At 51.6% G+C, this 20,724-nt stretch overlaps 1 protein-coding gene across 1 annotated transcript in view; it reads left to right on the forward strand.

Annotated features, from left to right (window-relative positions):
- ABCC12 (ATP binding cassette subfamily C member 12) overlaps positions 1-20,724 on the forward strand; it is a 59,293-nt gene that overhangs the window by 27,817 nt on the left and 10,752 nt on the right. The window contains 13 exon segments of the mRNA XM_049703680.1: positions 489-561; positions 2,151-2,354; positions 5,758-5,819; positions 5,821-5,884; positions 5,994-6,069; positions 6,153-6,161; positions 6,164-6,223; positions 9,017-9,127; positions 9,816-9,908; positions 11,817-12,019; positions 12,708-12,934; positions 15,566-15,703; positions 19,090-19,276. Coding sequence (XP_049559637.1) covers positions 489-561; positions 2,151-2,354; positions 5,758-5,819; positions 5,821-5,884; positions 5,994-6,069; positions 6,153-6,161; positions 6,164-6,223; positions 9,017-9,127; positions 9,816-9,908; positions 11,817-12,019; positions 12,708-12,934; positions 15,566-15,703; positions 19,090-19,276 — 1,507 coding nt within the window.

Here is a 20,724-nt window from a genome sequence, read left to right on the forward strand (position 1 = left end):
CACCAGCCCTAAAGTTGACACATGGGCACAATGCTCAGGGCGTCAAGAGCTGCCAGGACGTAGTGCGCCACCTGCCGGGTAGCTACCTGTGACCTGCCTGCTCACTCTAAGCTGGCACCGCCCACACGCTTCTCCTCGTCTACTAGTGGTCTTGCGGCCTCTGGGAGGCCCCCTCCAGCGACCTCAGCCCTCATTGGTGACTCCCTGCTCTGACTCCCACGAGCAATTTTCCCTTCAGGTGTTTCCTGTGCACTGATTTCATCTTTCTCGAATGGTGGGAAGCCTGTGAGCAGAGGGGCCCTCCCAAGTCAACTCTGCATCAGGTAAGCGGGGCAGAGGTCAAGGGGAAGCTGCCCTTGGACATCAAAGACCAAGCAATCAGCCACCTCCTCACCTGCCCATGGCACCAGCGCACCTTTGGAGCAACCTAGGGCTGCATGGGCGTGGGGTCTTTCTCACCGTGCTGACTTCTAGCTTTCCACCCACAGGTATCAGCACGCGGTTCGTGTCTGTGCCCTTCAGGTGGACCTGAGCACCCCACCTTACGGAGACTTGACTGAGGTGAGTCAAACCCAGAGCTCAGCCCCACAGCGGCTCATGGCAGATCAACCGCCAGGTCCAATGGGCTGAAGCTCTGCAGGCAGCAGCTCCTTCATATCCGTGTACCCCAGAGGACAGAAAGATCCCGGGAAATGTGGGGAAAGTCAGGTTCTACCGTTCTGCATTCTCCACCTGGGTCCTTTCTTGGGAGATACCACAATGGATGTGACACCAGCTCCACTTGTGCTGGGCTCAGCCTGGTCACTCTTGGGGTCACTTCCAATTTGCCTGTCATCTCAGGGAAGGTTTCTGGTGAAAGGTGCTTCCTCACCTCCTGGGCCAGCTCTGTCATCCTAAGACAGAGGTCAAGGGTACAGCATTGTGGCTGGAGGCCCAAGGGCCCCTTCCTGCCTCACTGGCCCTGCCCGCCCAGGAGTATAAGGGTCATCTCCAAACATTGCCCCCCAGGATTTGTTTAAAGGGCGGGCTGGGTCCTGGGCTGAGCCTGCCAACTCAGGTGACCCAGGGGAGTCACCGGGCCACCTTCTGTCTTCCCATCCCAGTGTACCCTCTGCACAGTCTTCCCACTCTGCCCAGGAGCCCAAAGAATGAGGCATCCTGAAGAAAGCCCAGTTCAGAGCACATTGTCATTCTCTGCTGGTACCTCCGTGTACCTGCATCAAAGAAATGGCCGTCACAGCCACTGCAGCCCTGGCCTTCCTGCCAGCGTTTGCTTCCACCCACCCCTACCTGCCTGCCTAGGTGTGCGCTCGCCTTCCAAGCTCTAGACCTCTGCTTCTGCCAGTTGCTACCCTTCAAGTTCCCACCCCAAATCCACACCCTTGAGGAAGACTTTCCCCAGACCCAGAGTCTAAAGTAATTTGCCCCAAAGTACTTAGTTTATGCTTCTCAGTTGGCACTTGTTAAATTCTTCTTTGTGCCATTATTATGTGTATAACTAGCAACTGCCCCCGCCCCCCCCCACACCGCTAAGATGCTAGTTCCCAGTAGACAGGGGAATTTTCTGGTCCCACTTCATGTGTCCAGCCCCAGTGCTCAGCACAACAGCTGGCTGAACTCCTGGAGGCTCACTTTGTGTGGTGTGGTGCCAGGCCTTAGGGATGTAATGACGAAAAAGGCTGACATGTCTGTTATCTTCATGGAGCTTAGACTTGCCTAGTGGGGGCGGGGAGTTGATCCACAGGTAAACAAAGAGAGACCCCTTGTCCCTCTTCTCCCAGACAGTTTTCCTTCCTGTTCACTTGTCCACTTGCCCAGAGCTTCCTGCTCAACAATGCCCTTTGGTGTTAGTGGTCAAGATGGAGCCCCTCCCTACAGGACTGCACTGGGATGGGGCTGTTGTGAGCCAGGTGCCTCTCGCTCAACACTGGAAGGAACTTTTCCCTGTTTGCCACTGCCCACCAGGCTTCCTGCAGAAGTGGAGCTTTCCAGGGTAGCTGGTGTGGCCAGGGGGTTCCTATAAAGGGGTGATGAGCAGTCTGCAGAAGATCTAGAGAAGCTTCAGGAAGTTCCTGGTCCCCAAGGACTGCAGGGTGGGGAATGGAGTCTGGTGGTGGACAGTAAGTAAGTAGCATTGCCCTTGTCTGCAGATCGGGGAGCAGGGCCTCAACCTCTCTGCGGGGCAGAGGCAGAGGATCAGCCTGGCCTGAGCCGTCTACTTGAACCATGAGATCTACCTGCTGGATGACCTGCTGTCGGCCGTGGACGCCCACGTGGGGAAGCACATCTTTGAGGAGTGCATTGAGAAGGTGCTCAGGGGGAAGACCGTCGTCCTGGTGACCCACCAGCTGCAGGTGACTGGGACCAGCAGGACCCATGAGGTCATGAAACGGGTGCGGCACTTGATGCTCACAGAGTCTCTTCTTCTGCCTAAACCTGTTGTCCTCACCTGGACCAGGTCAGGGAAGGGGAGAGGTGCACAGGAGACACCGTGACCGTCCCTGGCCATCCTGGCTCGCACCTGGCCCTGCCTGCTCCTCTCTGTGCACGGCTTCCGTTGCCCTGCCTTTGGGCTCAGTGGGGCCAAGACCTTTCCTCCATCAGAGGGAGATTCTCCAGCTCTGGACCACTGACCCCTACCTATGGGGTGGACACGGGGCACCTTCTCCAGCTCTGGACCACTGACGGTGGGGAGATGGGAAGTCGGGTAGGAACACTTAGACCAACCTTTCCTCCCGCAAGGGCTGGGCAGGCCTGAGGTGGCAGGGGATGACAGATCCCTTGATGAGAGGCCCAGATACCCCTGGCATCACTCCCCAGGGGAAAAATGCTGGAGACCAGGACTTCAGAACTAAGGCAAGAAGCTTCTCCCTGCCCAGAGCCACGCTCTCAGGCTTAGGAACATGAATATTGCCCAGGAAAGGGACTGACTGAATCCCCTGAATGAGCTTGGGAATTTGGCAGGGTGGGGACAGTTCTTACAGTGTCAGCCCCATGTAAAGGGTTCTGGATGCCTGGTGGGAATCCAGGACCCCTCTCTACCCTGAGATAAGCCAGGTTACCCCTGTCCTACAGTGACTCCCCAGAGATGTGCTCTGTGTGTGTGTGTACGTGTGCATGCACATGCGTGTGCACGCACATGCGTGTGCGTCCCCTGCAGGAGGAGAGAGCCCACAGGACTGGCCTGTAATGAGAGGTCAGTTGGAACAGAGGCAGCAGAAGTCCTGTCTTCTGACTCTCCTGCCACCTGTGGGGAAACATTAAACTAGGGGTAAGAGGCAGGACTCTCAGCCTTTGCAAAGGTAAGTCAAGCTGGGATGAGAGCTGGCAGCAAATGAAGTTGCCATGGCTACAGGATGCTGTAGCCAGCATCTTTAGCCTCCTCTGTCAGTGGCCAGAAGGGCTGGCCAAAGAGGAAAAAGTTTCTTCAAGACCTAGGAAAACCAGGCCTTCCTATACCTGTGGCTTTGCCCCCAGCCTCTGCCTCTGTTTGCTGAGAGCTAGAGACCTCAGAATAAGCTCCAAGCATCTGAATTTTGTGTGTGGGGATTGCTCAGGTTTCCTCTGAGTGGCATCTGTCACCTCCAGGAAGCATCCAGCTGGGCTGGTGCAGACAAGACCTCCTCGTTCCTCTGCTGGGCAGGGACCAGGGTGAGGAGAAGGTTGGATTTCTTCTGGGCCCCCATGAGGTGACTGGGAACGGGCTCTCGCCCATCTAGGGTGCTAAATATGGTGACCACAGTTCTGCAGTGCAAGGGTCCAGTCCCTGGAGACCATGTGTAGCAGGGAGGGCTGTCCTCCTGGAGTCCTGGGGGTGCACAGGGAGACTCCTGGCACCTGACGGATGTGGGTCAGAGCTGTCTTTGCAGGAGTCCTCAAGGGGGGAGAATGTGACCTTGGCCCTGGCCCAGTCTCTGACCCTCACTCACCAGCGGTATGAACTCAGGCAAGAACCCAGGAGGCCTCAGAGACTCTATTTTTCACCAAGGTCATTTCATCTTACTTTTTGTGTGTTGAAAAATACAGGCAGCCACCAGATGGCACTGGAGTCTCAGTCTGGCCATCAATTGTTGGGGAGGAGGCGCTCAGAGCCCGGACCTGGAGCCTGTGGGCTTTTCCAGAACACTTCTCGGGCTGCTTTTACTCTGGGGCCCACAGGCAATCTGTATGCTTCCCGGTGCTCAGGCTGGACGATTGCCCTTCTATTACTTGAGGAAACAAATGAAATGAGGCCGCTGGCCTGCCACTGAAATCCAACCCAGGGCCAGATTTCGTGAGTTTGCAGAACAAAGCTGCTCAGATCACACCTAGTCTCACTGGAGAGAACTGGGAGCTTGCTGGCCAGAGGGGCTGCACCAGGAACTTCAGGGGCTGGAATGTGTGTCCTTACATCTGTGCCTCAGTTTCCACATCTGAGAAATGGGCTGATAATAATGCTGCCTGCTTTCTTCACTGGGTTGTGGGAGACTGAGAGATAGGAGACGAGATCGGCCTTTGAAAGTTAGAAGATGCTGTGCAAAGGTGAGAGGTGATTTTCAGGAAAATGGCTCTGTCGGAAAGTGTCTCAACTGGACATTAAAAGCCAGACTGTCCCTCCTTGGGCTGTCTGGGAAAGTGGACAGGGCAGTTAGTACAAAGGACGCAGAAAGGCTGGAGCTGTCCAAAGCCAAGCGAAACTGCTGTCATTTGGCCTTTGGGGCACCACCCTCTTCCCCGCAAACCCAATCAGATGCACAATGACCGAATGCAGCTACTTCTTTCAGGGTTTCAATCAAGAGCATCAAAGGTAGATTTGACCTTGGGCGAACCCCAAAGCACAGGGGAAAGACCTGTATTTCAAGGCCATGTTTTGGCCGAACCATCTTAGATCTCACAGCATCTTGTCCACCTCTAAGAGGGTCTTCCTGCCCCTAGATGGGCTGATCCTATGGGGAGGGCTTGGTCTCATTCCAAAATGAAAGGAAACTCCTCTTAGCAACTCTTTGATTTCAGGCATGTTATGGAAATGAAGGGAACTCAAATTAGAAAAACAGAAGTGCTTTGGGCAAAATGTAGGATGCTATCATGAAATGCGGCTATATTTTTATTGTACAGATAAAGCTGGTGTAAACTCCTCAGGCCAGGTCGTGTGGCCTGGAGGCCGGAGACTGCACGGTAGGCTACATCACCTGTAGCCTAGATGAGGATGATGAGGTGGGCTTGTAATGTTACAACAGAGGGAAGCCATCTCTGAGGTCATATTTCCCCTCTCCACCAAACCTTGGCTGCAGGGACTTTGTCAATTTCATACTCCCAAGTCTCCATGATGAGATTTCTCAGCACAGCAGCTCACATAGGAAGCAATAACAAAGGAAGGCTCAGTATGCTTCACGGTGGCAACCAAAGGTCTCTTTTATACTCATGAGACCCATGGGCACTAAATCAGTGCTTCTCAACTGGGGGCCGTTTTGCCTCCTAGCCGGCACTGGGCAATGTCTGGAAACGCTTTTGCTTGTCACACCTGGGGGAGGAGGTGCTCCTGACATCTGGTGGGTAGAAGCCAGGGAGGCTGCTAAATATCCCACAATGCACAGGTCAGTCCCCACCCCACCCCACCCCCCAACCAAGAATTATATGGCCCTCAATGTCGGTGGTGCCAAGGTTGAGAACCCCTGGCCCAGATGAGCCTGGGACGCTGCTGAACGGGAGTCTGGCACGGCTCTCTTCTCTCTCTTCCAAGGCAGGAGCTCGTTGTAGATTGCTTTAATACCTCTGCAGTTCCTGGAGTGTCGTGACGAAGTCATCTTGTTGGAAGATGGAGAGATCTGTGAAAAGGGAACAGTTAATGGAGGAGAGAGGACTCTATGCAAAACTGATTCACAACCTCTGAGGGTTGAAATTCAAGGTAAAACTCTTTGGCCTTGGGTGCAAAAGATTGGGTGCCTTCCCTCATGATTTCTGGCCTGGAGAAGTTCTTTCATTTCATTTTCAGAGGAATTTCATTTTGTCTCCAGGATCCTGAGCACATTTAGGATGCAGCAGTGGTGGAAGCCCTTAAGGAGAGCCCTGCTGAGAGAGATGAAGAAACTGGTACAATCAGAGTTCCAATCACGCCTCTATTATCACCCATGGCTCACGAGTGGACACAGATCTCTCCTTATTTCTCACCCTAGTTTTGGCTCCAGAGATGAGAAACATGATGGAAAAGAACCTGAAACAGAATCAGAGTCTGTAGACATAAAAGGTATTTACTTTTCATTCCCTCAGTTACCTACTCTTAACTATTTGCTGGGCACCTACCATTTGGGACAGAGAAGTGTAGGCACACTGTATGTCCTTTGGGGCAGCTAGAATTATGTGGTTTACTATAGTGTGAGCCTTGGAGCTCAACTGCCTGAGTCCAAATTCTGGCTCAACCACTTACTAGTTTTATGACTTTGAAGCAAGGTACTTGGCCACTCGGAACCTTAGTTCCTTAATCCATAAAATGGGGGAAATAAGAGTACCAACTTCATAGGTTCTTGCAAAAATTACATTAGAAACTGTACATAGAATGAATAACACAGTGCCGACATATAGTAACCCTCAGTAGTTGTTGTTATGATGATGATGATGCTTAGTTGGAAAGATCAAAGCAATGCACAGAGATTAATTACACGCAAAAGTGCACACAGGAGATGTTTCCCAGTCTTTATGGGGAGCATTGAGAAAGAATTGTGCAACCGTGAAGAGACTGAGGTGGGATAAGGTTATTCATTCTTTCCACAAAAGGACTCAACATTCTACTATGTGCCAGGCACTAAGCTAGGCTGGGGAGAGAAAGAAAATATGCCCCTGTCCTCGGAATCTTTTGGTCTGGTGGGAGCCACCTGCAAGAGGATAATCATGGGAAACTGTGATAAGAGTAATGGGGAGCTGGGGTGGGAGTGAGAAGTCAGGGAGGGCTTCACAGAGGAGGTGAACTTTGGACTGGTCCTTTAAGCATATGTAGGAGTTTGCCAGGGACACTCTGGTGACGAGGAGGGGAAAGGGGAGGACTTGGGCTCGAGGGCATCAGGCAATTCCAGGAAGGCAGAGAGGAGAGATGTGGGAGATAAACTTGGCGAGCTGTCTCTCCTCCTTAGACTCTGTTGCCTTCCATCCCTTTATCCAGTCAACATTTGTTGAGCACCTACTCTGTGCCCTGCCCCTCACTGGGCACTGAGAGGGCAGAGATCAAAATACCCCTAGCTCAAAGTGCCCACAGCAAGGTCCCTCAAAAATGTGTAGCTGAAAAAAACCCTTAGCATATTTGATCAAATTTAAGATGCCATCCATTTTGCGAGCACCATCGTTTTATGTAGCACTAAGAAAAGTCTCTGCCAATTAGATGATGTGGCATACTACCGAATGGGACACATCCTGATTTCAGAGATGCTAAAATGCAGGGAAAAAATGTGAGTCTTCTTATCGATGAAAGTTGGCACCATTAATGGTGCTTGTGACAAATGCGTGCCCATTTGGAAAGACAATATATTTTTATCACTCTGGAGGCGGCCAAGGCTGAAGTGGGGGGGCCTGTAGTCTCTTCCACGCTTTCCCAGGGAAGCTCCAGGCTGCTCAGGATTTGGGGTCCTGTGGGGAGAGTAAATCCTGCCCCTCTTCTCCTCCTCATGCCCCTTCTCTGGAGAGGAAAGGGAAAGTGTGAAATTAAATGCTCTGAGAGCTATAGGAAGGGAAGGGTTGAAGGTGACAGCCCACTGGGCTGGCACGAGGGCATTTTCCAAGGGCAGCGAAGGTGAGCAGAGCATCAGCAGCACGGCTGACTGGGCGGGGGCTGCAAGGGGATCTGACAGTTCCTTTTACGCTCTAGGGTGCCATTCGTTAGGCTCTGCCGACCCATCGAGGTGACCCCCTCATGCTGCAGCCCCAGAGGGAGACACAATGAGTGAAAGTCAGGCTGAACATTTCAAAGAAGCGCGAGGGTTCCCAGGCAGAGAGGATAATGGCAGCTCTATTCGTGGAGGCGCCTTTGAGATGGGACAGTTTTCCTTGCCAGCACAGGATGCAGAGAGCCCTGCGAAGGGGGGCCCCCTTGTCTGGCTCTATTTATCTCTGTTTACAAGAGCCAGGTATAACTACAGCATGCTGCTTTGGAGTGGACATTTTCATGCTCCTCTGTGTAGGAGAGGGAAGAGACGTGCATTCAACCCTGGCTTCTGGGAGCTCTTAGGCAGCCTCCCTGCACTTCTGAAAGCTGTTTCAACGAGAGCTTGACAGTCATTTGCCCTCACCCTTTGGGAAACGGAGAGGACTTGGGACAGCCACGTGGAGGGAATCAGGAATCCACCTGGGAGGATGCCCCAGGTTTCTTCTCATGGTGTGAGCTCCATGGTAGATGCCTTCTTGTTGGCCCTGTAGTAGATGGTGTGGGTGCCCTTAGCACTTCTGCGCACACAACCCAACACCCAGCTGCCATACCTGCATCCCTTTGCCTGGGGCTCTCTCGTAGCTGCCAGCTGCAGGTCAAGGTAGAAGTGCTGGGGAATTAGCCCCTGGGGAGAGCCCTCACCCAACAGCCAACGGGAGTTTGTGTAGAAACATCCCAGATCCCGCTGATCACGAGAAAGACCTCTGAGTTGTAGTTCTGTCCCAGCCTGAGATTTCTCTGTGCTGGGTTAAGCTCCCATCGCCCACGGGTGCTGCTGCCTTGATGAGATACCTTTTATTGTTGCCTTCCTTTCCCTGTACCCTTTAGCTCTGGAGTAAACTGCATGCATTCACATCCTCTTCTTAGGATCTGCTTCTGCAGAACTAGATCAAGACAACCCCTGTCTCCCCAGGGCTGAGCACGTAGTAGGTGCTTAATAAATATATTTCTCAAAACACTGAAAATCACCTGCCTCACAGGGCTGTAATGAGGACCAAATAAAACAAAATGAGCAAAAGTATGTTGGAAATTTCAAAGCATAGGGCTAGCGGAAGAAAGGATGGCAGTTGGCCCTAGTGGTGGTCGGGAGTGGGCGGGAGGGGGCCTGCCCTGCCGGGAGCGCCGCAGGACTTGTGTTTGTCCCCACCGTTCCTCTGCACCAGCTCATCCAGACTGAGTCCCCCCGGGGAGGAACCGTGACCTGGAAAACTTATCACACGTACATTAATGCTTCTGGAGGTTCGGTAGAAAACAACGGGTTTCTTGATTTAATTTGCATTAAAAAATTCTTTCTTAAACTGTTGGGTTCATGTTTTATGGTTTCTTTAACAATTACTCTCTTTATGCTAGGGTCATTTATCAGTGCTTTTATTCTTTCCTCCTAAAAATCTAAAGTCTGATAAAACAGCCTTTTAAATGGAATCATCCTTTATCTCCATTAAAGCTGCCAGACTCTCTTTATTGAAACTGAGTGAGCAGCAGCGTGACCCAGCTGTGGTTCTTGTAACCTCGCTCTCTAATCGCTGAGGACAGCAGCCACCCACTCGTTGCCTGCCTTCAGTGCAAGAGTCATCTCCATGAGCAAAACATCCCTGAGCGTTTCATTCCTTGTCTCCCCTCAGCAAGACTGGGATTTTGTTTGTTTTAAAATACTGAGTCATATCTATTAAAGTGAATAGTGGTGGTTTTTTTTTTTTAATATGTTGACCATTTGGACCCATGTTCCAACCAGGTGGAACAGATGCTCCCATGGGGGGTTCAGGGACCTAACACTCAGACTTGTCACATCAGCCTAGAAAGTGGTTCCCGGGGTAGAGGCCATTTTCCTACAGGCTTTGATTTTCCCACCAGGGTTGGACCCAAGGAAGAGGAGTCCCCGACAGCCCCCTGGCCTCTGTAACCCCTGGCCCTCTATCCTCCCCTGCAGGGTACTTCCTCTCTCCGGGGTCTCTCTTCCTCGTGATGATCGGCAGCTCTATCTTCAGCGACGTGTGGCTGGGTGTCTGGTTAAACAAGGGCTCACCGCTGAGTTCCCTTTTGGCTTTGGGAAATGCTGAGTCAGTTGCTAATGGAGAGTCTGAACACCATACAATGAGCCTTCCACAGCCCTCTCCACGAGGCTGAGGTGAGCTGCTTACACTACACAACTCAACTTCTGAAATCCCCTTTGATTTTTCAAGACAAGCAGGGCATCCAAATTTGTATGTGCCACGTTCAAATGTTAAAGGATTGGCGGAAAAGCTTGTGCCAGCCAATGCAGCGTGGCTGGAGCTGTGCACATGCAGGATAGGGTCAGTTCTGCGACCTCTGTTGTAAGGCACCTCTGAGGAGTGTCTGGGAAGGGCTCGGGAAGCCTAACACAGATTTCTGTCTTCTTGCCTCTGAAGAGAAACTGGCATCTTGTCATGGACACTGTCTGGTGTCAGAGATTTCTACCTGGCTCTGCTCCCCTACAGGAATAAGACATTCAAAAGTCAGACGGGGTCCCTGGATGTGCTGTAGGGCCATTGGGGGGCCTCTCTCTGCCTCCCAAGCTCTCATCTAGGCCAAGCCCCTCCTGGGAAGGACGGATAAATCTGCTCTCCCTCAAGCTTGCTGGAAACTCTCCCAGATTTTGGCCTATGGTTTCAAAGCTTTCCTGGAGCCCCAGGAAATGCTGTGGGGTTGCCTGCCCATCCTCCAAGATTACATTTTGGTACAGTTCTGTTGCTATGACAACCAAAGGGAGGAGGTCCTGGGAAGACATGCGCAGGGGAGAGGATGCAATTGCCCTCCTGGAGTTTGGCATAGCTTCCTGAGACCAGTCCCAAGGGGAGAAGCCAAGGGGTGGCCTTCTCCATGCAAAAAGAGAGCCATCTCTGGAATGTCCCCCAGATCCCTGCTTGCTCATGAAGAGCCCTTTCCTTGGAGAACCCAAGGGGTGAGTCAGAGCGGAGCCTCTCCCTATGCGTGGTGCCTCCCCAGTAGGCCAGTGCCATTCTAATTGGGCAGCAGCAATGACGGCTGACCCACGCATTGGCGCCACCACCAGACACTGTGGGCATAGCCCACAGCGCAGCGAAACCTCCTCTTCAAGATGGTCCTTTGGTCAGTTAGCTCCCCAGGGATGCTTTTGCTTTTACGGATGTTCATCCATCAGCCTCTGGTTTACGTTTCCGCTATTGCTGTAAGAAGCAAAATGGCATTTAGAAGAAAGATGCTTGTTCGCTCCCCAAAGGCAGTCTTGACTTTTAGCACATGGCTCAGAGAAAAGCAAAACTGCCAGTTTTTCAGGAGGAGGAGATGGCCTCCCTCCAGAAATGCAGGCAAAAACACGTGTTCTCCTCGTGCAAGATGGAGCCAAGTGTGGTCTCCTTGAATCCTCCCAGAGCCCTTGGTTCATCAGGCTCCCTCCTCCCACCGCCGACTCCAGGGCAGTGGACCAGCGCCCTCCTAGGTGCACCCTGAGAAAAGGAAAGGCAGAGGGCCCTGGGGGGGCGCTGGCCCATCATACAGAGAAGCGCCTGAGTCTCCCCGAAGGCCTGGTGGTTTCTGCCAGCAGGTCTCTGATTCCCTGGCCTGTTGGGCTGCCTGAGTGTTGCTCGGCCAGCGTATGGAACACAGATATTGTTGCTTCTGTGATTTTCCTGGCCCAGCATCACCTCTGGTCTCCTGAGGTGCAGTTGGTTTCTGAGATGACTGCCCTGTACAAGTCTGGTTTGTCTGCTCTGCTTTTCTCACTGGCTGTGCTAAGCCTCGTCAGCCAGGGGCCCTTGGGGGCCCAGCGGCCCAGCAGGAGGACCATGCAAAGCTCAGGAGTCCCCACAGGGAACTGACTCATTCTTAACAATTATGCACTCCTTTTTAGTTTCTTCTCCCTGGAAAGATTCTCTGAAAAATTCCCATTCTTTTGACAGTTGATCAATTCCTGGTGCCTCTTGTTTTCCTCCCAAGATGACGTGTGGGCCTCACGGCATCATGAGCACGTGCGAGGTGGGCCCGGTGCAGGCAGACACCGGGCCGAGCGTGTACCAGTGGGCGTTCGCAGGGAGCATGGTGTCCGTGCTGGTGTTTGGTATCAGCCAAGGCTTCACTTTCACCAAGACCACGCTGATGGCATCCTTCTCACAGCACGACCGAGTGTTTGACAAGGTACAGGCTCCCCATCTTGCGCCCCAGGGGCTGCCTGTGCATCGGTACATCAGTCAGTGGGGTTTATTGATCACCTGCGATGTGCCAGACACTGTACTCCGCTCTGGGGTGGACACTGCTCACGGAGCTTATAGTCGAGTCTGGGAAGAGTCTCCCAGTATCTACTTATCAACTGCAAAGGCAAACTTCAGGGAGCTGTGGGTGTGTCATGGGCCCAGGCAGGGCTGGGGGTGAAGGTGTGAGTGGTCACGAAGGTCTCCCTGGGACACTGCCCTGGAGCAGACGCGTGCAGGCCCAGAGGGCATCTCCTGATCCAAGGAGCTCTGAGGACATCAGGCCCCCTCTTCATTCCGCTGTTGCCATGGAGGGCCCTGGCCGGAGCACACAGGTGTGCCCCCCATCCCACCCCGCCACACACACACAGGGGAACTTGGCCTTTTATTGCCCTGGGCAAAAAATCCCTCCCTCCTCCAAGGAGGCTGAACCCCTCCACGGTCACTCTCATCCACGGTGGTGGCGAGAAAGGGCCGCATTCTCGCTTTCCCAGGACGGCCTGGCACATTGTGTTGGCCCCCAGAAAAAACCTCAGGCCTGGCTCGCGATCCCAGCCCCAGGGAGCGCCGGACGGGGCAGGGGTGGGGGTCACCAAACAGGCACCTAGCCCCTGACCCTCCATCGTCGCCCACAGATCCTGGAGAGCCCGATGAGTCTCTTTGACAGGACTCCCTCCGGCTGGCTAATGAACCGTTTCTCCGAGGACACGAACGAGCTGGATGTGAGGCTGCCGTTTCATGCCGAGAACTTTCTGCAGCGGTTTTTTATGGTGCCGTTTATCCTCGTGATACTGGCTGCTGTGTTTCCTGCTGTCCTTTTAGTCCTGGCCGGCCTGGCTGTAGGCTTCTTCATTCTTTTACGGTAGGTCAGTGCATGATTTAAAGAGGAGCACACGAAACCTATGCATATTTGGTTAACCCTGTGCAGTGACCCGGTAGTATCCGGTGGTACTGAGTCCTTGCTGTCTTCTCTGAATGGTGGAGCACGTTGATTTTTGGTGATGTGCTAAGTGCTCGGCATACATCTGGCATTTGAGCCTCAGAGCAACGCGGAGGGGTGGATATGGCTGGGAGATTAAGTCACCGGTCCCAGGCCAGGAAATGAGCGACCGTGGTTGCTGTCTACCTGCTGTTATGTTCTTAACCGCTGGGCTTCGCCATTCCTGCTGCTGGAGGATAGAGGAGACCAGTCTCTCCGAGCTTTGAGAAACAGCCCCACCTGGCCACTGATGTGGTGAGAGAAAGGCCTTGGCTGCTTGGCACTGAGGGGTCCCCGTGCCCACCTTCACACCCACCCTGGGGGAAAGCAGGAGGGCAGCATAGGTCCCAGCTTTCCTGGAAACCCAGCTCCTCAGGCCCTCCCTCGCCCTGGGCGAGCTGGAGTTCTCAGCAGGCAGCCTGCTGGGTATTGCATGAGGGCTAAGGATTGGAAATCAGTTGAAATTTGCAACAGGGTCCCAGCTCTGCTGCCAAACTAGCTGGAGGACCTTGGAGATGTCAGAGGAACGCTGCAGGCCTCAGTCTCCTTATCTCTAAAATGGTAATCATTGGAACATGCGCCTCGCCTGTTCTGCAAGGGTTCTCAGAGGATCAATAAGTGTCTTGTAAATTAGAAATGGAACACAATATTATACAAACTTTGAGTTTCTATAAAACTCAACGAAATGTTTATCACGTTCCTAAATGTGCCCAGCCCTGGTCTGGACACGGAGGGTCTTGAAGAGGGTGCCCAGATTGCAAGGATTCAGCCCACAAATCGTAGACCCACGTCCACCTGTAAGCAGGAACATCACACTCAGAGCTGAGTTTTAGAAATATTGCTGCGGCCATTGCACAGTGTGGAGGGTGGATGAAGCTACAGAAAGATTGAGACAAAGCTATAGGATTGGAGACTCTTGCAATATAGAATCTGAGTGAGAACTGAGACATAGGCAGCAGCAGTCAGGACAGAAAAGAGGTGGATTCGGGAGCCATTTCACAGATAGTCCGTTGGGGTTGGGGGATGGGAGAGGCCAAGGATGAGTCCAAGATGGGGAGTGCTGTGAAGACAGATATGAGTGATACAGGAGGAGACGCAGTTGGGGGTGATCAAGATTACCGGTTTGATTTTGGATGGTTCAAGGTTGTGGATCAAGTCCACAGATGATGCCACAGACAGTGGGGAATGTGCGTGTAGGGATGCATGGTCAGAGAGGCTGACTCCACATCCTTGGCCGAAGCTGGCGTCGCCATGGGAACTAGCACATGTGCCCTGGGAGTTGGGGGAGCCGGGCTCTCGCTTCAGTCTCCCACTGCCTCCTTCGTGACTCTGAGAAAGGACCCATGGGCCTCAGTGTCCAGATCGAATTTATTGCAGCGACCAAATACAAATAATTTCTGCAAGTCCTTTACAAACCATAACAGGTCCTGGGTGCCACTTCTTAAAATGGATTCCTTGGGCTGGTGTTTGTTTTAGTAATCTGTGTGTTTATCTGACCATTGTTCCTGTCTGTTCTCCCCTCTGTGCTGTTGACTTACTTAGTAAAAAGTTTTTCTCTGCCCTGCACCCCTACTTCTTGCTACAAGACAGGCCAGATCAGGCTGATCCAGACTGAGTTACCCAATGTTTCCAACTAAATCATTTGAGCTCTGAATGAGGTTTCCCTTCCTCTCCCCTGGGTGAGTGTCAGCTGAGCCTGGAGTCCAGATCAGATTCGCTGTCACGGGCCAGCTGCCAATGTGCGTGCCGAGGGCAGTGGTCTCGCACTCACCGGGGCCCTGGGGGAGTTACATCCCCTGGAGCATTTGGTTTTAAAATCAGCTCCTGAGGTGACAATGTTCAAATGTTGTTCAAAATTACCTTAGAAAATGTCTTTAGAAGATCGCATATTGGCAGTTGACACACCAGATCCAGATTTTCCTCCACGATTGGAACAGATCCCTTTTTCTTTGGTCGGGTACCCAGAAGTAGCTGGCTTGTATTTAGGGGCTGCACTGTGTGAAAAACACTAGTCTTCAAAGAAGAGAGTCACAGCTCGTGCAGCGAGACACATGCTGCAAGAAGCCTTCAGAACTGAGACCACAGGAAGGAGTGGCTCAAATTTCTGAGACCCCACCCTCACACACAGGGATGGGCCCCCCCCAAGAGGAGAATGGCGGGCTAAGCCCCTTCTCCCTGGTTAGATAGCACCGTCCGTCTTAAATGTCTTGAGTGCCCAGTTGGATTTGTGTGAGCTGCGGGGAGTATTGGGAGACCCCATTTGGGGCCCTCCGGGCCACACTTGGTTTTCCCAAAGCATTTTTTTTTTTTTTTTTTTTTGTACGCGGGCCTCTCACTGTTGTGGCCTCTCCCGTTGCGGAGCACAGGCTCCGCACGCGCAGGCTCAGCTGCCATGGCTCACGCGCCCAGCCGCTCTGCGGCATGTGGGATCTTCCCGGACCGCGGCACGAACCCGCGTCCCCTGCACTGGCAGGCGGACTCTCAACCACTGCACCACCAGGGAAGCCCCCGCAGCATTTTTCACAGAGGAGTCCAGGAGCTCAAGAAGGTCGAGAGCGTCAGCTGGTCCCCCTGGTTCTCCCACGTAGCCTCGTCCATGCAGGGCCTGGGAACCATCCACGCCTACAACAAGAGGGAGGACTGCGTCAGCAAGTCAGTCCTGGGCAGGGCCTGGCCCAGGGCTTCTGCTCCCTGTCAGCCCCAGCGGGAGGCCCAGAAACGCCGGCTGCTCTGGCTCTGAGGAGGGAAGTCCGGGTGGCGCGGCCTGACTGTGGACGGAGAGCCAGTAGAACGGAGGAGGTGCCCCTCACACACTAGGCCTTTCTCCCCAGTGTCCGAGGCCCCCAAAGACTCGAGCTCATCCAATGACAACCTCAGTACAGGGCTTTACATGTTTTATTTGTTTCTCCCTAAAAGTAAAATGTGTTCAGTTCAGGAAAATAGGAGAAAACAGAAAAAAAACAAAAAATCACCCATGGACCCCCAACTCAAATCCTATTAATATTTTTGTGTATTTCCTTCCAGTCTTTTCTTTTTTTCTATTTCTGAAGTATTTACAATCATTTTTGTCTTGTTTTATTTTTAAATAGCATTTTTCGTGTTATTACATATTCCTTGTAAGAGTCATTTTTAAAGACATTACATCTCACTTCGTAGATGGACCAGTTTTCTTCTTTTTAAAATGTCGGGACTAGATTAATAAATTTCTCTGGAGTCCTCCAGCTCCAAACTTCAAAAACACCATATAATCACATATAATTAGTGTGTATCAATCACAGTAGGCTCACTGTGGTAACAAACAACTACAAATTTTAGGGGCTTAACACAATACATATTTATTCTTCGTCAAGCCACACCTGAATGGGGGTCCATGGGGCAGGGGTAGGGAATTCTGCTCCACACTCAGTTACATGGCCTCTCTCCATCTGGGGCTTTTCCATCCTGAGGGCCTTGGGGACCCTTCCAGGATCCTCTGGTCTAACTGGAAGGTAAGAGGAGAGATGTGGGTGGAGGACCCCAATGAAGGCACTCATCATTTCTGCACACTCATTGGCCAGAGTTCAGTCACATGGGTACACCTAACTGCAAAGGAGGCTGGGAAATGTAGTCCAGCTGTGGCCATAGGAGGAAAAGAAGATGGAGTTTGGTGAATCTATAGCTTCTCTGCCACATAGATGGTCTTTTTCCACCCCCATCCTTTCCCTCCTTAAAATCCTAAGACACACTTTAAAGTTTGTGTCTCTCTCTCCCCACCACCCACAATCTCAGTGTGGACCTGGCACCCCGGCCTGTCTTTAGTTCAGTCAGCAGCTAGCCCCGTTACTGGCGTGACCTGAACATCATCTATCAAGAGTCCTGCATCACACATCCACCCTTCCAGTGTCCTGGTCATGGGCCATTCATCAACTCACAACCAACTGAACAGATTCAATCCTTGTCTTCCAGCAGATTCTCCCCCAAGGTTTCCAAAATGATCCTATAGGAGAGCCGAGCCCTATGCCATTGATGGGCTCTCCCCTCTTTTAATCCTTTCGTTCCTTTCATGGAGTTTCCAGAGGGCTTGGGCTTCTCACTTGTACTGCTTCTGTGAACAGACAAAAATGCTACAGCACTAAAAAGAGGTTCGAGGTCAAATTCCAATTCGATCCCTGCCAGTGATTCTGTTTCTGCACAACCTAACCAACCACACATGTAAGACCGCAGATGACTCCTAAGTCACTTAAGCTGTAAGTTGAATTTGTAGGCTTTATAGAGACATGGTAGAAAGATGAAAGTGTTTGGAAGAATATTTTAACTAAGCTCTGGGAAAAATTAGTTGGAGTGGAAACAGAGAGGAGGGTGCTACAGGGCCCAGCCTGGGTAGTCAGAGGGGCTTCCAGCCAGAATCCTTTGAGGAGGTTTAGAACAGGATGGAGTAGCAATGCCCGAGGACGTCATGACTGCACCAATGGAGGAATCTCAACTCTTTAGGGGTTTAAGCATGGAAAGTTTTTATTCTAATAATTTCTACGAGTTGTTCTGATGAAGCCCCTTTCCCAGTAAGTCAGGGGAACCTTCAGTGGCAATTGTGATTAATGTCCCTTCTGGTCAATGGTTAGCTCAGTCCAGTTAAAACTTCAATCTTGAAGGTACTCAGGTCACAGCCCCCCACCCTCCATCTGCTCAGAGGCTTGGCGTGGGCATGCTGTGCTGCTCTATGTGTCGGGCAAGGGGGCAGGGTCACTGCTGGGAAGCACCCAGTCTTTTCTTTTAAACACTCTCTCCCTTTTCCCTGAGCCTGGTTCTCTGAGGCTGGTGCAGGGGGATGGAGGTGGGGAAGGACACATCCTCAGGTGACCACCCTGTCCAGGTCATTCTCCTTTCTGCTGCTGATTTCTTCTGGTCCAGCTCCCAGTGCAGATGAGGTGTGGCAGGGAGAGCCCCCAACGGGACCCAGGTCCCCAGCCGCTCTGCTGGGCACTGCCGATGGGCAGGCTCTGGCGGGTCCTCCCATGAGCTCCGCCTGGCAGCCTCACACTGCTTTCATTTTATGTGGGGCCTCTTGCCTCATGCCGATCAGTGTGGCATCAAGACTGCAGCCTCACATGCCATCTTCCCTCTGCACCCCAACTCTAGGAACTGCAGGAACGGGCAGGACCCACCTTCCGTACATCTGGGGACCGAGCAGCTCCGGGGCTGGGTCTCGCCTTCATCCCTCGGCGGTGTCACCTCTCTGTCGCTCTGCCCTGTGCTCCTTCTCCTCTTTGGCTCAGGGGACATGCAGCAGGTGTACAAGATGTCAGCTTTCTTTTTTTCCCTCCACCTTTATAAACAATTGCCTTGACTCTTCTTTCCCTGACCTGGGGAGGAGAACCAATCCAGCACCCTCTTTTCCCTCCTCTGCCATCACAAACATTGAGATCTCCTCACCTCCCACCCTGTATAGATCAAAGGGGTCAATGGTCATTTCCACAGGGCCTTTGGGGGGTGGCTACCTCCAAGACAGCGGTCCTTTCGAGGTAGAGTGTGAGGTTCTCAGCCCCTTTTTTTCTCAGCTGTGGGTTCCAGTTGCCAGTTCTGGGAAAGATAGAAAGAGCCCACTCAGCACCATATGCTACTGCCATGTAGGATTTCTCAAAATACGTGCAAATCAAAGATGCCCATGGCAGCAGATTTTAAAGAGTATGAATATATGCTCATCTTTGTAAGAGATTCCTATATAAGAATGCATTGGGGGCTTCCCTGGTGGCGCAGTGGTTGACAGTCCACCTGCCGATGCAGGGGATGCAGGTTCGTGCCCTGGTCCGGGAAGATCCCACATGCCACGGAGCAGCTGGGCCCGTGAGCCATGGCCGCTGAGCCTGTGCGTCTGGAGCCTGTGCTGTGCAACGGGAGAGGCCACAACAGTGAGAAGCCCGCGTACCACAAAAAAAAAAAAAAAAAAGAATGCATTGGCCCTTGAGTAAAAATTCCTCTCGCCCTATTTCTCCAGTAGCCCTAACCCTAAGTCTGTGGAAGCACAGCCTGACCTCCTGTTTTGTCTGATTTCTTAATTTTAGGTTTCAGATGCTAAATGATGAAAACTGCAGCCATCTCCTGTACTTTAACTGTGCTCTCAGGTGGTTTGCTCTAAGGATGGACATCCTCATGAACATCATCACCTTCATTGTGACCTTGTTGGTGACCCTGAGTTTCTCCTCAATCAGTGCTTCATCCAAAGGCTTGTCATTGTCTTACATCATCCAGGTAACACCTAGTGTAAGGCTGGGCCTGGCCTGGAGGCTCTGGCATAGAGTGTCTCAGGGAAGATGGACATAATAGAAAACCCAACTCAATGGGTTTAAACAATAAGGAGAGCTCAGTGGTGAAGTTCACATCATTAAAAGGTCTGGTGCCTGTATGGGCTTCAGGCACAGTTGGATCATGGCCCCTGAGTTTGTCCTCCTCCTGGGATGACTTTCTTCATTGCTGTGCAATGGTGACTGGCAGCCTCTGGGGGCTATAGCAGGAAGGAAGCAGGAGAAAAGCGTTTCCTGCCCCAGCCACTGAACAAAAGCCCTGTGTTTACTTTCACTGGATTAATTGAGGCATCCCCAAACTAATTTGTGCCTCGATGGGGTGCGGATGACTGGCTTAGGCCAAAGGATGGAGTCATACCCCATGCTGCTCTCATGTCACACACCGCTGCCCCACAATGGGGAGAGGGAAAGGAATGCTGGGGGGCAACCATGATGTCCATGACAAATAATCACCAACTTCTCTTTTTGGTTGCTTTGGTGTTTTTCTTTTGAAAAATAAGAATAACAGGGAAACAATAATAATAGGGAATAATAATGATAATAGGGAAACACATGTCATTTTAGGCACTGTTGTAAGTTCTTTACATAAATTAACTCATTTATCCCCACAATAACCCATGAGGTAGGGATGCCATAATCCCGGTTTTACAGGTGAGGAGACTGAGGTCCAGAAAGACTTGTCAGAATCACACACCGGCATGTGTGAGAGCCAGGATTTGAACCCACGTCATTTGGGTCTGATACCAATCTGAGTCTGCATCTGCTCCTTGTTACATACCTCACACGTCTGTCTTTGGAAGCTGTTCCCATGCAGTCCTTATCCTCGGTGCTCTGACATTCCAGGACAGTGAGTCTGAGTGGGGGTCTGTTTCCACTTATTCTGTTCAAGACTGGGAACAGAATAAAGTCAAATCTCTCTTCAAGTGGAAAAATTTCTCCTTTTCCTCCTTTATTCCTTTTTCTCCTCTTGATAATTTCCTTGTCTCCTTTCCCTTTGTTTTCCTTTTCTGTCACTCATATTGGTTGAATATTGGTTGAATATTGGTTTTCTTGCATCAGTCCTCTATGTTTCCTTTCTTTCATCTCAAAGTTTCCATGTTCTTGTTTTTTTATCTTTATTCTGGGAATTTTCCTTTGCTTTGTCATTCGGCCATTCTCTTGAATTTGAAGATCATATGTTCGTATACTTAATTTCCACAAACTCTTTCTTAGTCTCTGAGTTTTTAAGCAAATCATTTTAAAATGGGTGCAACATATTTTTAATCTCTCTGAGGATATCAGTTACAGCTCCTCACCTTTCTTAAACTCTCCTTTCTTATTTGACTGATACCTGTTTTTTCCAGGATCAGTTTTTTTGTTTGTTTGTTTGTTCATCTGGTTCTTGCTCTTTCATGC

This window comes from Orcinus orca, chromosome 20 (genome assembly GCF_937001465.1).
Source record: "Orcinus orca chromosome 20, mOrcOrc1.1, whole genome shotgun sequence".
NCBI lineage: Eukaryota > Metazoa > Chordata > Mammalia > Artiodactyla > Delphinidae > Orcinus > Orcinus orca.